The 15,915-nt window shown below is 39.1% G+C and overlaps 2 protein-coding genes across 3 annotated transcripts in view; both read left to right on the top strand.

The window, feature by feature from the left end:
* LOC122814467 (zinc finger protein 91-like) overlaps positions 1-15,915 on the top strand; it is a 493,609-nt gene that overhangs the window by 223,623 nt on the left and 254,071 nt on the right. The gene's annotated exons all lie outside the window — the stretch shown is intronic.
* LOC122812761 (zinc finger protein 436-like) overlaps positions 4,004-15,915 on the top strand; it is an 82,250-nt gene continuing 70,338 nt past the window's right edge. The window contains exons 1-3 of one of the 2 annotated variants that reach the window (XM_044084837.1): positions 4,004-4,537; positions 4,770-4,865; positions 9,977-10,313. In XM_044084837.1, the coding sequence (XP_043940772.1) occupies positions 10,101-10,313 (213 nt within the window). In that variant the 5' untranslated portion in view covers positions 4,004-4,537; positions 4,770-4,865; positions 9,977-10,100. The remainder of the gene's footprint in view (positions 4,538-4,769; positions 4,866-9,976; positions 10,314-15,915) is intronic. The other variant, XM_044084836.1, reaches the window with a different exon arrangement.

Below are 15,915 nucleotides of genomic sequence, written 5' to 3'. Positions count from 1 at the left end.
TGCATAGAAATGTGAATCACTGCTGGCACTACCTGTATAATAACGTAAATCACTGCTGGCACTACCTGCATAGAAATGTGAATCACTGCTGGTATTACATGTACAGTAATGTAAATTACTCCTGGCACTACCTATTTAATAGTGAAAATTACTGCTGGCACTACCTGCACAGTAATGTAAATTACTGCTGGCATTACCTGGACAACAGTGTAAATTACTGTAGGTATAATTGGTGCAGTGAAATACTGATAGTACTTCCTGCACATTAATGTAAATTCCAGCAACAGCAGCTGTATAGTAATGTAGGTTACTACTCTTACTGTCTGCAAAGCAATGCAAATTACTGCAGCATTACTTGTGTTGTAAAGAAAATTACTACTGGCACTACCTGTATAGTTACTATCAATACAGTAATACAAATTACTGCTGGTACTACCTCTACAATAATGTAAGTTACTTCTGGCTCCATCTGCATAGCAATGTAAATTACTGTGGTACTCACTGTATATTAATGTCAATTATTGCCGGTGCTACAAGTACACTAATGTAAATTACAGCTAGTACTGCATGTAGAATAATGTAAATTACTACTGGCACTGCTTGTATAATAATGTAAATTACTGCTGGCACTACCTGTACAGTAATGTATATTACTGTTGATACTACCTGCATATTAATGTCAATTATTGCTGGTGCTACATGTACACTAATGTAAATAACAGCTGGTACTATATGTACAGTAATGTAAATTACTGCTGGCACTACTTCTATAATAATGTAAATTACTGCTGGCACTACCTGTATGGTAATGTAAATTATTGCAAGAAATACCTATATAGTGATGTAAATTACTGTTGTCACTGTCTGTACAGTAATGCAAATTAATGCTGGCATTACCTGTATAGTAATGTATATTACTGCAGGCGCTCTCTGTGTAGTAATGTAAATCACTGCTGGCATTACCTGTATAGTAATGTATATTACTGCAGGCGCTCTCTGTGTAGTAATGTAAATTATTTATTTTTTTTTTTTTGAAAATCTTTTTATTGAATTTTAATCATATCCAAACATATCATAAAGTAATGTAAATTATTGTTGGCACTGCCTGAATAGTAGTATAAATTACTGCTGGCACTACCTGGATAGTAATGTAAATTACAGCTGGCACTACCTGTACAGTACTGTAAGTTATCACTCATACTACCTGTATAGTAATGTATATTACTGACATCTGTATAGTAGTAGTCCCTGTATAATAGCATGCATTACTGCTGATACTAAATGCATAATGTAAATTACTGCTGGCAGTACCAGTACAATCATGTGAATTAGTGCTAGCACTATCTGTATGTAAGGATAAATTACTGCTGGCACTATCTGTACATTACTGTAAATTACTGCTGGTACATGTACAGTAATGTAAATCACTGCTGGTTACTACATGTATAGTAATGTAATTTACTGCAGGTACTACCTATTTAATAGTGCAAATTACTGCTGGCACTACCTGTGTAGTAATATAAATTACTGCTGGCACTACCTGGACAATAGTGTAAATTACTGCAGGTACTATTGGTACAGTAAAATACTGATAGTACTTCCTGCACAGTAATGTAAATTCCAGCAACAGCAGCTGTATAGTAAATGTAGGTTACTACTCTTACTATCTGCAAAGCAATGTAAATTAACGCTGGCATTACTTGTGTTGTAAAGAAATTTACTGCTGGCACTACCTGTATAGTTACTATCAATACAGTAATACAAATTACTGCTGGTACTACCTGTACAATAATGTAAATTATTTTTGGCTCCACCTGCATAGCAATGTAAATTACTGCTGGTACTCACTGTATATTAAGGTCAGTTATTGCCGGTGCTACAAGTACACGAATGTAAAGTACAGCTGGTACTGCATGTAATGTCATGTACATTACCAGTGGCACTGCTTGTATAATGTAAATTACTGCTGGCACTACCGGTATATTAATGCAAATTACTGCTGGCACTACCTGTACAATAATGTATGTTTCTGCTGGTACTACCTGTATATTAATGTCAATTATTGCTGGTGCTACATGTACACTAATGTAAATTACATCTGATATTATATATACAGTAATGTAAATTACTGTTGGCACTGCTTGTATAATGTAAATTACTGCTGGCACTACCTGTACAGTAATGTAAATTACTGTTGGCACTGCTTGTATAATAATGTCAATTACTGTTGTCACTACCTATACTGTACTGTAAGTTATCACTGGCACTACCTGTATAGTAATGTACGTATATTACTGATATCTGTGTAGTAGTATTGCCTGTATAGTAGCATACATTACTGCTGATACTATCAGCATAATGTAAATTACTGCTGGCAGTACCAGTACAATCATGTAAATTAGTGCTAGCACTATCTGTATAGAAATATAAATTATTGCTAGCACTACCTGCATAGTAATGTAAATTACTGCTGTCACTACCTGTATAATAATTTAAATTACTGCTGTCACTACCTGCACAGTCCTGTAAGTTATCACTGGCACTACCTGTATGGTAATGTATATTACTGCTATCGTTATAGTAGTGCTTGTGTAGTAGCATACATTATTGCTGATACTACCTGCATAATGTAAATTAGTGCTGGCAGTACCTGCACAATCATATAAATTACTGCTGGCACTACCTGTACAGTAATGCAAATTATCACTGGTACTACTTCTACAGTAATGTAAGTTACAGCTGCTACCGCATGTAAAGTAATGTAAATTACTGCTGGCACTACCTGTACCATAATGTAAATTACTGCTGCCACTACCTGTATAATAATTTAAATTACTGCTGTCACTACCTGTACAGTGCTGTAAGTTATCACTGGCACTACCTGTATAGTAATGTATATTACTGCTATCATTATAGTAGTGCTTGTGTAGTAGCATACATTACTGCTGATACTATCTGCATAATGTAATTTAGTGCTGGCAGTACCTGTACAATCATGTAAATTACTGATGGCACTACCAGTATAGTAATGCAAATTATCAAAGTTACTACTTGTGCAATAATGTAAATTACAGCTGGTACTGCATGTAGATTAATGTAAATTACTGCTGCCACTGCTTGTATAATAATGTAAATTACTGCTGGCACTACCTGTACAGTAATGTAAATTACTGCTGGCACTACCTGTATAGTAATGTAAGTTACTGCTGGCACTACGTATATAGTAATGTAAATTGTTGCTGGCATCACTTCTGGCATTATTTGCATAATAATATAAATTCCTGTTGGCAGTAGGATAACTAGGGTGGGGTGAAGGAGACGATCACCTGGGGATCAAAGTACTAGAAGGAGTGATCGGCAAATGCAAATCGGTCTGCTGTGATGTACATTATCAGCGTTTGTATGCCAGAACTGCAATTGTGGGCAGAACTGAAGAACTTAGTGCTTCATGTGTTGAGTAGTTTACTAAAAGGAAAACATGCCTTTTTTTTTTTTTTTTTTTTTTTTTTTTTTTTTTGAGATTAGATGTGCTTTTGCTTTATGTGTGTGGCATAAACTGTAACAGATGCTTGTTGTATTGTAGAAAGCAGTTTGACAGTTTGCTACAATTTAAATTAAGGGAAACAAGAGCCTTTTTTTATGAAATAGACTGTTAATGAGAAATAACCATTTTCCAGTCTACTTATTTGCAAGACAAAACAAAAGTCTTGAATGACTCTTCAGCACTGTGTGGCAATACTACTTTTGCTATCATAACTGAGAATGGCTTATCTACCAAAGTATCAGCTCAAAGGAGAACTAGATTAGAGTGGAATATCGGTCCAAAGGAAATACGAGAAAATTCTGATTGGGAATAAATTTAGTTCAGCTGTTTTCAGTGTTTTGAGTTGCCAAAATATTCCTTTAAATTCACTTATTAATCTTACTTTGGTGGGATTTTGTAAACTTTCATGTATCTGAATTAAAACACTCCTTTACTGGCTATGACAACAGTCTATGCTAAACAGCAAGCTCTCCGAACATAAACTGGTGTACTGCCCCTTTAAACAGAGGCTGTCATTGTCCAGACAGTTTCCTTCCTGTGCTTTGAAAATGAAAGAAAGAAAAACAATTCCTGCAGTATGCAAGCTGGGGATTTTCAGTAGGTGTGCTGTTCAGCTTGCTTGAAGTTTAGGCAGTCATGGACTGTGGACTTCAGGTATGCAGGCCTTGCATTTACAAGATTTAACACAAGAAAGCCATCTGTTCTAAATGACAGTAACTTCTTATCAAAAAGTACAGCTCGACTTTGCTGCTGGCTAATGTGACCAAAGAGCCTGAACACTGAATCCAGGCTGCATAAAAGAAGAGCCAAACTGGAGGAAGAATTAAAAGCTGCAGAACTTGTTTGCAGTAAACAGAACAGACCAATGCTGTGTGGAGCATAGAGACTGGAGTTGTTCTTCCAGAGGTTGAGGCCTTTAACTATGATCTGTGTGTTCCTACACATTTCAGCCACAGTTTGGTAATCCTGCATGTGTCATTTAGGTTGTATGAGGTAAGAAATGCTGCTTGGTAATTGTATTATGTAATGTGTTTCCCCGTTGTGATGTGCTGACATGGATTTTTGTTTCTGTTAGAATTAGTATTGTTTAGTTCATTTTTATTAATGGGTAATAACTGTACAGTAAAATATTTTGCAATATTTTCAGGCATAAACTGGAGCCATGGAGTCTCTGTGTCTTTTTCTAGGTGGGTTATGTAACCCCACACTCTTATTTATGTAACAGAGATTACCATGCTGAACAACAAAAGCCGCTTTTTTCAAAGGAGGCCGAGGGAGAAAAAGCACAACAAAGATGGGCATGACATAAAGAAAAGAAAAAGTACATGATTATAAATTGGTTTAGAGTACAGTTCATTAGTTTAATTTATCGCAGAGTACTGTAACTTTTACAGATTGCAATGACAAGAGAGAATATAATTAAATGTCTGTATGTGTATGCATTTACAGCAATGGATATTGGCAAATATAAGGAGTGATACTTGTTATTGATCAGAGCAGCGGAATATTTACATAGGTTCACAGGTGATCTTTCTGGCCACATTGCCAGCAGCGAAGTATTTACATAGGTGATCTTTCTGGCCACGTTGCCAGGAGCGGAATATTTACATAGGTTCATAGGTGATCTTTCTGGCCATGTTGCCAGGAGCGGAATATTTACATAGGTTCATAGGTGATCTTTCTGGCCATGTTGCCAGGAGCAGAATATTTATATAGGTTCATAGGTGATCTTTCTGGCCATGTTGCCAGCAGCAGAATATTTACATAGGTTCATAGGTGATCTTTCTGGCCAAGTTGCCAGCAGCGGAGTATTTACATAGGTGATCTTTCTGGCCACGTTGCCAGCAATGGAATATTTACATAGGTTCATAGGTGATCTTTCTGGCCACGTTGCCAGCAGCGGAATATTTACATAGGTTCATAGGTGATCTTTCTAGCCATGTTGACAGCAGTGGAATATTTACATAGGTTCATAGGCGATCTTTCTGGCCACGTTGCCAGCAGAGGAATATTTACATAGGTTCGTAGGTGATCTTTCTGGTCACGTTGCCAGCAGAGGAATATTTAAATAAGTTCATAGGTGATCTTTCTGGCCACGTTGCCAGCAGCAGAATATTTTCATAGGTTCATAGTTGATCTTTCTGGACACTTTGCCAGCAGCGGAATACATAGGTTCATAGGTGATCTTTCTGGCCACGTTGCCAGCAGTGGAATATTTACATAGGTTCATAGGTGAGCTTTCTGGCCACATTGCCAGCAGCAGAATATTTACATAGGTTCATAGGTGATCTTCCTGGCCACGTTGCCAGCAGCGGAATATTTACATAGGTGATCTTTCTGGCCATGTTGCCAGCAGCGGAATATTTACATAGGTTCATAGATGATCTTTCTGGCCATGTTGCCAGCAGCGGAATATTTACATAGGTTCATAGGTGATCTTTCTGGGCACATTGCCAGCAGTGGAATATTTACATAGGTTCATAGATGATCTTTCTGGCGACTTTGCCAGCAGTGGAATATTTACATAGGTTCATAGGTGATCTTTCTGGACACTTTGCCAGCAGCGGAATATTTACATAGGTGATCTTTCTGGACACTTTGCAGCAGCGGAATACATAGGTTCATAGGTGATCTTGTTGGCCACGTTGCCAGCAGTGGAATATTTACATAGGTTCATAGGTGATCTTTCTGGTCACGTTGCCAGCAGCAGAATATTTACATAGGTTCGTAGGTGATCTTTCTGGCCACTTTGCCAGCCTTTCCAAGTCCTCCTTTAGACTCTTCTCTTCAGCCTTCTCAACTGCTTCACATGTTTTTTGTGCCATCAGCAAAGAAGCTTATCCTGTTTTTGTTCCCTTGGATACATCTGAGAAAAAAAAAACAGAATTAAAGTTATGGGGTGTAGGACTGACCCATACTGTACTTTCCTTTTTTCTGTCTTTGCCCTGTCACCAGATCCCTCTGTTGCTGAATGTTTCAACAGTGCTGCTGCCTAGGTCCTGTTAGTCCTATCCCAACTTGTACAGGTTTCTTAGGAGTTGTTTTGTGTAAGACTGAGTCAGTTGAGTTACAGAAGTCCAAGAATGTCACATCTCCTGGTCCTTCTGTGTCAGGTTTCTTCTAACCTTGTCATAACAACTGAGTCCGGTTGGACTAACTGCTGTCTTGGTAATAAGCTTGTCTTTGTTGTTGCCCTGGAAATCACTGCCTTGTTGGAAAGTGACTGACATTTGGGTCAGGATTATTTCCCTGACTGTTAGTTGGCAAGACTGTAGTTCCCTGGATTGCTCACCCTAACTTACCTCTATAGTGTTACTGATCTTGTCATTGTTCATTCCTCAGGGACTTCAGCTCTGACTAACCATCAGTTTAAGATGCCATTGATGAAGTCACTACCACATGGGCCATGTTTGTATGGACTATATAGCAAGCAGCCCATTTGAACCCTGTGTTTATTGTTCATTAGAGTACCCAGCTTTCTGCATTCCTTTCCAGACATCATCTTGTGTTCATCCAGTGCTTTCCCCACTCCGGCCTTCCTCCTTACCATACTGGCGTTATCCCCTTCCCTTCCCTTTCTTTATAAACACTGAAGTAAATCATTCAGCACCTCTGCTTTTTCCCCTTTTTCTAAGTTGTTCAGTGTCATCATTACTCAGTCTGGTCAGTTCTACAAAGTTCCCTTTCTCCCACTTCTGTGATATAGCTATGTCAGAGATATGTACTGTAACCCTAAAAGCTGTGAGGAACTGTGCTTTATTACAATTCTTTTTGTTTGTACATATACCACCTATTCTACACTATCATTTGTGTTCCCCAAATACCTAGCCCACCATTGCATATTTACAGATGTGTATGTATGTTCCCTCAACCCACTGACTCAGAGAAGCTCTGTTTCCATCACAGTGCTGTTATCCAAGCCCATAGATTCGCACAAGCTGTTGTGCATTACAGATTTGTAGATCCAAAACCCACAAATTCTTTTGAGCAATTGTGTTTTTATAGGATTTTATTTCCCAGCCTCACTGATGTAAGTGGACTTTGTTATACTGGTTTTGTTATTTAGCCTCGCCAAGATATTTGAAGTGTTTGGTATTATGGATGTATGCCTCACTGACCCACGAGAGCAATGTTGTGCCATGTACTCCATAACACACTATTCAGGCCCTTCATACTTCATTATGTACTGTCATTTGAAACTGTAAGCTGTTCTGCATCAGAGATGCACTCCTTCTCCCAGAGGTTCACATGAACCACACTGTATCACTGATGTGCCAGTCGTACGAAGTGTTCTACATGTCCAGTTCATCCTCCAGCCTCACAGAACCATGACCATTCTTCACTAAGATCTTTCCCAACCCAATAGTCTTTTGCAAGCTGTTCTGTATCAGAGATCTGCTTCAAAGTCTAATAAGATTACGTGCACCACAGTCTATCCAAGATTTATTTTTCCAGCACCAGAGAGTCAGAAAAATATCTGAATCTGAAATCTACTACCCAACCCAAAGGATCACATGAACCACTTTTTATTATACATTCATTCTGCAAGATTATAGGTCACAACAGACATTTATTTCTCATATCAGAAAGCATATAACATAGACTCAAATGACACATTATTTATCTAAACTCTCTTCCTCCAGCCACAGTATCACATAACACAGCCCCATACGCCCATACAAGCCATTTTGAATCCATCTCCATGGATGTGTACAGGCTGTCCTGTATAGGAGTTATAAGCCACTGTCCTGCAGGATTACTTGACCATTCTGTATCACAGAACTGTTGAACATCATAGTCCAGCATAAACCATTTTATTTGACTCCCTAGCGTGACCTATTCTGCATTCCATTTGGGCTTCCCAGGATCTCCTGTCATACATTTGTTTCTGAATTTCAGATACAGAGCTAGCACTGGCCAAGTGTAGAATATATAATTTCAGTCTCATTATAAATTTTTGCACCATACATTGACTGACTTAGAGCTCATTTGTTTTAGTATACATACATGTACTGATTGGCATGGCTTTTCTGTGCTGCTCTGTCTTGTGTCATAGTTCAGCTGTCATGGTTTCTCCCAAACTATTAAACAGTTCCTGGTCTATGCATGGTGAGTGAGCCCAGTTTGGTTATTGGACCTAGGAACTTCTTACTGATAAGGTAATGGGCGATAAGGTTGGGTTGGCATAAAGCCAGATACATTAAACAGTGAGGGCTGTGCCTCATCCCTTTTTTACATTTCTAAATACATGAATGTAAAACCACCGCACTGCACTAACCCCTGCTAGGATGTATATTAGAACATCGAAGTTTCAAAACTTCGAATGTTCTAATATCCCCTGCTAGGATGTATATTAGAACATCGAAGTTTCAAAACTTCGAATGTTCTAATATCGACCCCTATTCAGCGAAAGCTGAAAACGTTGAACATACAGAACAGCGAATTTTTTCCTAGGGAAAAAATTTGCTGTTCCAAAACACACGCACACAACACAAGCACATCAAACAAACAGCAATCCACACACATACACCTAAAATCTTACACCTAACCCTACACTAAACTATACATACACCACTAACTGTCCACTTACCTTAACCCAAACCCTAACCCTAAGGTCCGTCACTATCGCACACTCACCTCACCTGTGTCCTAACACTAACTCACCTACCCCGCCCTAACCCTCACGTCCACACAATCGCACACTTACCTGACCCGAGCCCTAACCCTAACTCACCTAACCCGCCCTAACCCTCACATCCACACAGTCGCACACATACCTAACCCTGGCCCTAACCCTAACTCACCTAACCCGCCTAACCCTCATGTCCACACAATCGCACACATACCTAACCCGCACCCTAACCCTAACTAACCTAACCCGCAGTCAATCGCACACTTACCTGAACCCGACCCATAACTTTCCACCACAGAGCTGAAAATACTGAAGCAACAGAAACGGACAACCGAATTCTTTCCCTTGGAAAAAAATTGGTTTTCTGTAGCTTCAATATTTTTAGTTTCGCTGAATAGGGGTCAATATTAGAACATTCGAAGTTTTGAAACTTCGATGTTCTACCCTTGGAAAAAATTTGGTTTTCTGTAGCTTCAATATTTTTAGTTTCGCTGAATAGGGGTCAATATTAGAACATTCGAAGTTTTGAAACTTCGATGTTCTAATATAGACCCCCCGCTATATGATATGATCATGTTTAGGCCATCTCCTCCCACTCCTGCATCCTGACTGGTTGATCAATATCTTCCTGTTAGCTGTGCCTTAGTCTTGTTTCCAAGCCCAAGTCACCATTTTTGTAGTCACTTGCACTGAGCCACTTGGCTTGTCTTTAGTTGTCTTAGCATGAAATGAAAATGTGTAGAGAAAACTGGTACTGTGATGTGCAGCTATTTATCTTGTCTTTTTCTTTGTTTTCACAGGAAGAAGCTTGCTTTTAGTTTAGAACAATATGTTATGTGAGCATTTTTAAAATTACTCCGGTTTCTCTATCTCAAGAACAAAAACATCTGATAACTTAAGGAAGAAGCAGAAATTCTGGAAGAGATGGAAGAAATTTTTGAATGCATAAAAAATGATGCTATGGACACCCACTCAGCAGTGTGTAACATCAATTTAAATCTCAAGAAAGAAGTAGATTTTCTGGAAGAGACTGAAGAAGACACTAAATATCTTAAAAATTACTTTATGTCCGGTCATGAAACAGTGTTGAGTAAAACATCAAAACCTAGAGAATGGGGAAGCAATGGTTTTCTAACAGTAAGTGTACTTTCCATTTTTGCTTTTGTAAAGTAGAATTTTGAATTTGCAGCTGACATAAAGAATTATTTAAAACTGAAAGCAATAACTTGCCAACAGTATAAATTTTAAGTAAAGCAAAGTGCTTACTTTTGAATCAGTTTTATTCAGTTTTTAATCCAGTCTACACGTGTCAAAAGCTGATCTGTGACTTTGTTTTTTTTTTGTTCCCCTTCTGCTGCTATTCAAGTGTGCCCATCAATTGCAGAATCTATCAGCCCCTCTAATTGCCCTCCGATAATCTCCGTTATAAGGCTGGGGCTGATGTGGAGCCTAAGAGTGTCGGGGTTCACTTATGACCTGCTCTTGTTATTCTCCTGTCCCACTGTTAAATAATTACATCTGAGGGCTACTGCAGTTGATGGATTACATCGCCCCACAGAGAAGGTGTAGACAAGAGGCTTATTCCTCCCTGCAAGCACCTCAGATGCCTGAGCTGCTAATTTTTGCCTGTATTTAGGCCTTTATCTCTCTGTCATGGTGCTGGCCATCTGTAGTTTATAATATAATCATTGTTACTGATCCAGTCCCCCAGTATGCAACATCCACACTGGCTGTACTAGCTATTTTCCAACCCTCTCTGGACTTACTCAATTTTATTATTGCTGCGGACAGTCATGGACCTTGTGGGTGTCCTGGGTGCTTGGGTCATCAGTGCATCCATCAGGGGGAAGATTTTTTTTTTTTTAATGTGACCTAGCGACTTCCTTTACTACTCCCAATGCTCATTGTTTTTACATCCAAGGGCAACTCCCCTCTTTGGTTTGGACCATGCCTCCCTTTTAGGGAGCATACCAACAGGCTTCCTCCCACCATGGCTGGGCATGCCTATCCCTTCCCTTCCCTGCATTCGTGTCAGTTACCTGAGCCGCTAATTGAAACTGAACCGTGGCTTTATATTGAGACAAATCTTGTTGACTGCCAGCTTTTCAGAGCAAATCCATTGAGTACTGCAGTACTTTGGGGGATTATTAAAACCTGTTAAACATTTTAACAGAGGTCAAACCACCCTGCATGTCTAGCACACCCACATCTTTGCATACTCCTTGGGGGGATATTAAAACTTGTTAAACTTTTTTACAGGGATGAAGCCACCCTGCTTCACCATGACCCCCGCATCTTTGCATATTCTATCTCTAAGAGCAGCGAACCTGGGGTTAAATGAAAATCTTCCCTACCTCCATCCTTCATTATCTGCTCAATGAGTCAAGAGGCACAGTTTCACTTGCATAAAGCTGTGCTGCCCTCAAAACCTTTATAGCTGTACAGTAAAATGTTTCTGATTTACATAGATATGTTCTGTCAGGTGGCTGAAAATAGTTTATGGTAGCAGTTCCATGGAGATTGTTATTTATTGCAGATGTGTATTTTCATGTGTTTACTACATAATGCTGAATGCTAGTTAAGCAGACCACACCTCATTAATACATTTATTTTTGGTTTGTTTACCAAGTAGTTTCAGTTGTAGTCCATTCACACCTGAGGCACTGGGAGAAAATGGAAAAGTACAGCCACTGCAGCACATAATAATGCGACGCAGAGAGAGTAATCTGCTGGAAGGCAGACAAGACTACGTGCCTTTAAACAACAGCCTTGTAATTTGTATGTGTTCCTTTAATTTGTTTGAGCAAAATGCCTAACTCACTCAGTTACTGTGCACATGCTAATGACTGTTCTTTGGTACTTAGCCTTTATTGCCATTTCACACTGTGAACCTTAAATTCTGTACATTTGTGGCATATAGTGTTCCTTCTGTATTTAGTGATATATTGAGCTTACTTTATTTTTCTAAGCATTTGCCTTTAGTAGTGCATGTGTGATTTAGTGCTCTGATACGGTAAACTTACAATTATTTTATCTGGATGTTTCTTCTACTGCTTTTTGGCAGCAGTTATGCTTTCACAATCTGAAATATATTTTTTCTTGAGGGTAGATATTAATTGAAATAATGCATTGACGAAGTTTTTTTGTATCCCTTCATGTATTAACCCAGCGTTTGGTGTCTTTACTTTGGGTGAACAGTAACCATCTTTTAATTTTTTTTTTTTGGTTGAATTTATTGAATTGGCTTGCTTTCTTTTGGGGGATTTTAACATCAGTATAATCCTTCACTTGTGATAGTGAAATTACACTGTTTTATTATGTTTTTGCATATTCTAGGTGGCTGATTGGGCATACCTACTTATTTATGGCGTGTTCCCATACTACATGGGCCAGTTCTGTTTGGCCACTGAACTATCGTCTGAACGAATTTGTCCCTTATTGCACCACCTTTATTTCATTTTGGTTTATTAATCAGGGTTCCTTATAAAATTTATGATCTTCTATTAGAGTGCTTATTACTTGACTGAATACATTCCATATTCCTTTGGCATCTTGGAATTGTTAAATGTTGTTGGGAACACTGATTGTTGTACACTAGTCCAATGCTGAATGCTATGCCTGTGTATATGACTGATACTAAGAAGCTGTTCTACCGCTTGGGCCGCAATTCATACTAACTGCTTCACTGCCTTTTACTTTCTGAATTCAGATATCTGAAATCAATTGATTTCTGGGTGATGCGTTTACTAGAAGCACTCTTGTATGTAGGTTTGTGGGTAGGGAAATCGACCGTTGATACTAATTGCCACATATCACCTGGTAATTTCCTTGTTTTTGCATATCTGTTGATTGTTATGAATGTCTGACAAAGATTCTAGTGAAGAAGAAGAAACTGATTCAAAAGTTAACTGTTTGAAAACAAGTTCCACATAGAGACTACCACACACAGTTTTTTTTTTCTTCTAACCATTTGAAATGTTGAACCCGTTAAAGCAAGTCCTGATGCATGAGACTGAATGGCTAAAAGACATATCTATGTCAAGTCAGAGATGGCCATTTCCTGGAATTTTCCCTTTTCTCCAAGATATGGCAATCTTGGAGTTGGTATGTATAAGTTCAGGGGGCAAGGATGGTTTGCCCCTTACAAGAAATTTTAAAAGGGAAGAGCAATGTTCTAAATTTGCTCTTCTCCTGAGTTTTTGATCAGTAGCCACTTGGCATTACGGATGTTAAATAGGAAACCTTTTTTTATCTTCGATCAGAGCACAACATGGGCTTGTATTCCCATGGACTCCTGTGCTCATTGTCTTCATGCTGCCAAGAAAGGGGCATAAGTTCAAGGGTCACTATGTTATTTCCTAAGGCTTATCAGAATCTGTCTCCTAAAAAGAAGTATCTGGGTGGGGGAAAGAAAGAAGAGAGGAAACTAATGATATTCCTAACAATTTGGGGTTTCCAAGGTCCAGGGATTCCACAGTAAGAGAGGTACTTTCACAGCCCCCGAATACGTAATCTGTTGAGGCCAAGACTACTGTGCAGGTGACCATGCATTTGTTATCTTTCCTGTCTTTCCAGACTGAAATCTCACAGCTCTTTGGCCACTGAGATCCACATTTTGATAACTGGAGGCGAAGGCAGTATCCATACAATTTGTTTACAGGAAGAGGTTCATGGAGATGGTATCATGAGGCCTCAAATGTCGCTCCTCCATGTATAGTAGGATTAAGCAACTACAGCCCAGCTTGCCTTGGCCTAGGCTGAGCAGTGCCTGAACACCCCCCTCCCCCCCCCGGTCTGGGCTTTTACATTAGTCACCCTGGTTCAGCTGGCTGAGACCTTAATATCCTGTCTGAACTCTAAGAGGCCTGAACTAGACATGCCATCAATGTCAGGAGTTCCTTAAAAAAAAAAAAAAAAAAAAAAAAAAAAAAAACAGAAGGAAGGCAAACCATTAAGTTGACTTTGACTCCCTAGATTCTGAGGCTGATGAGTTGCCTTCTTTCGGCAGATTTTCATTAGCAAAAGACCTTGACTCCGACACTAAAGATACCTTGTTTTCTGCTTCTCTACTAGATGACTTCTCCTTTGGTGATATTCTGCACAATAGGATATCAAAGAGTACTAAGAAAACCAACAAAGTTGTAGGGCCTTCATGGGTCTCCCTTAACCTAGACCCCTACTTGCCCCTCTGCCAGTAAAAGGAAATATGCCATATAAAAAGAAAATTGATAGAATATGTACATTATCAAGAAGAAGAAACTATAGAACATTTGTTATGGGGAAAACTGGCTTACAGTCACAGGTCGACGTTGACAAATCTGACAGCCACCTTCTCGACCATGGTAGGAGCGACAGACGGAATGTCAAAGTTCATGTGTACATCCATTTGGAAGGATGTACACATGGCAGGGATTCACAGTATTGATGTGAATGGGGGATTTAGAAACTATGGTCGACATAATTTGTCGACTTTGTTGCATCGACCATACAACCTACTTAATATGTATGAGTCGGCATTATTTGTTGTTGAAATCACTGTTCGCATAAGTGATTTTTGTGCTTTTGATAGTAATCCAGGAAAAACTATGTAAAGAAGATTTTCTGTTCTCTTCAGTAGGTGCTGTGGGATCTTATACCTCGACCTGAGCTACCACCAACTCGAGCAAATGAGATATCAGTTTAATCTCTTGTCCAAAGGATGACAAACTCAGGAATGCGTCTACCCACCCCTATGCTGCACTGCAGTGTCAGCAATAAATCTGCCTGATGTGGGAGTAGAACCCATAGCCTTCCACAACAGGGGCCAGTACGCTACGTTACATCACTGACACTGCTACGAGATAAATAAACTTGAAGTTGCTATGTACTGTCTATTCCTACTAGCTTAGTTTAATTAAATGTATCAGACTGCTCTTTCTAGCAGCCTAGCTGATGGGGAAATGCATTTCTAAAATATGCAATATTGGAACGAATCAGCAAATTTAAGTGGGGTCCCAACCCATCCAGTATTTTTCCAGGCCCTTTGGAAATCAGAGTGATTGTTTGGTAGTCCAGAAAATTAAGTACAAGCTCCGTTTTTTTTGTTTACCAGGCTAAACAGGCTAAGATTTGTAAAAATATTGCTTTGGCCTTACTTTTCTCCATTAAAGCACTGTTTTAACGTGATGCATTGCAGTCTGAGGAGGACTGAAGAAAAAAACAAAAGGCATTCCGCCTTCCACTGACGTGCTTATCTGCATCTGTATAGCCAGAAATTCATAATTGTTACTCAAACCTGATTTTTCTGCCTTCGACCACCCTCCTATCAATTAAAAAATGTACTCCGCTATCAAAATGCACCCCTATGCCCTTCAGAAAGGGGTACGTTATTTTCAGCTGTTGTCACTTATAAGCATAAAAAGACTATTTTAAGAGGTGCACTCCTATCATGTAAGCATGTTTTGTCTAGTTCAATACAACAGACACTAGTTTTGACAGTGCAAAATGCTCCATGCTGTTACACCTATTAAGTTTCCAGAAAGATGTTCTAAAAGAATATACTCATTTGAGTACACTGAGTTTGTCTAGCTACACCCTTATCTGTGTCACAAAAAAGGACTAGATGTGAGCAGAGTGTACATGGAAGGGGGTGGGGAAAGGAGGGGCTAGGAGCTGTACAAGGGTGTGGCTTTTGGTCCAGTTTTCAGCTTTGAGGAATGTTACTAACCTAAATGTAAGATATTGCAAGATTAGGGTTTTG

The sequence above is a fragment of the Protopterus annectens genome, chromosome 10.part0, assembly GCF_019279795.1.
Source record: "Protopterus annectens isolate FY-2018-M chromosome 10.part0, PAN1.0, whole genome shotgun sequence".
Classification (NCBI taxonomy): domain Eukaryota; kingdom Metazoa; phylum Chordata; order Ceratodontiformes; family Protopteridae; genus Protopterus; species Protopterus annectens.
Note: the sequence above shows the minus strand (reverse complement) of the source record. Positions and strands in the feature narration are given on the sequence as shown.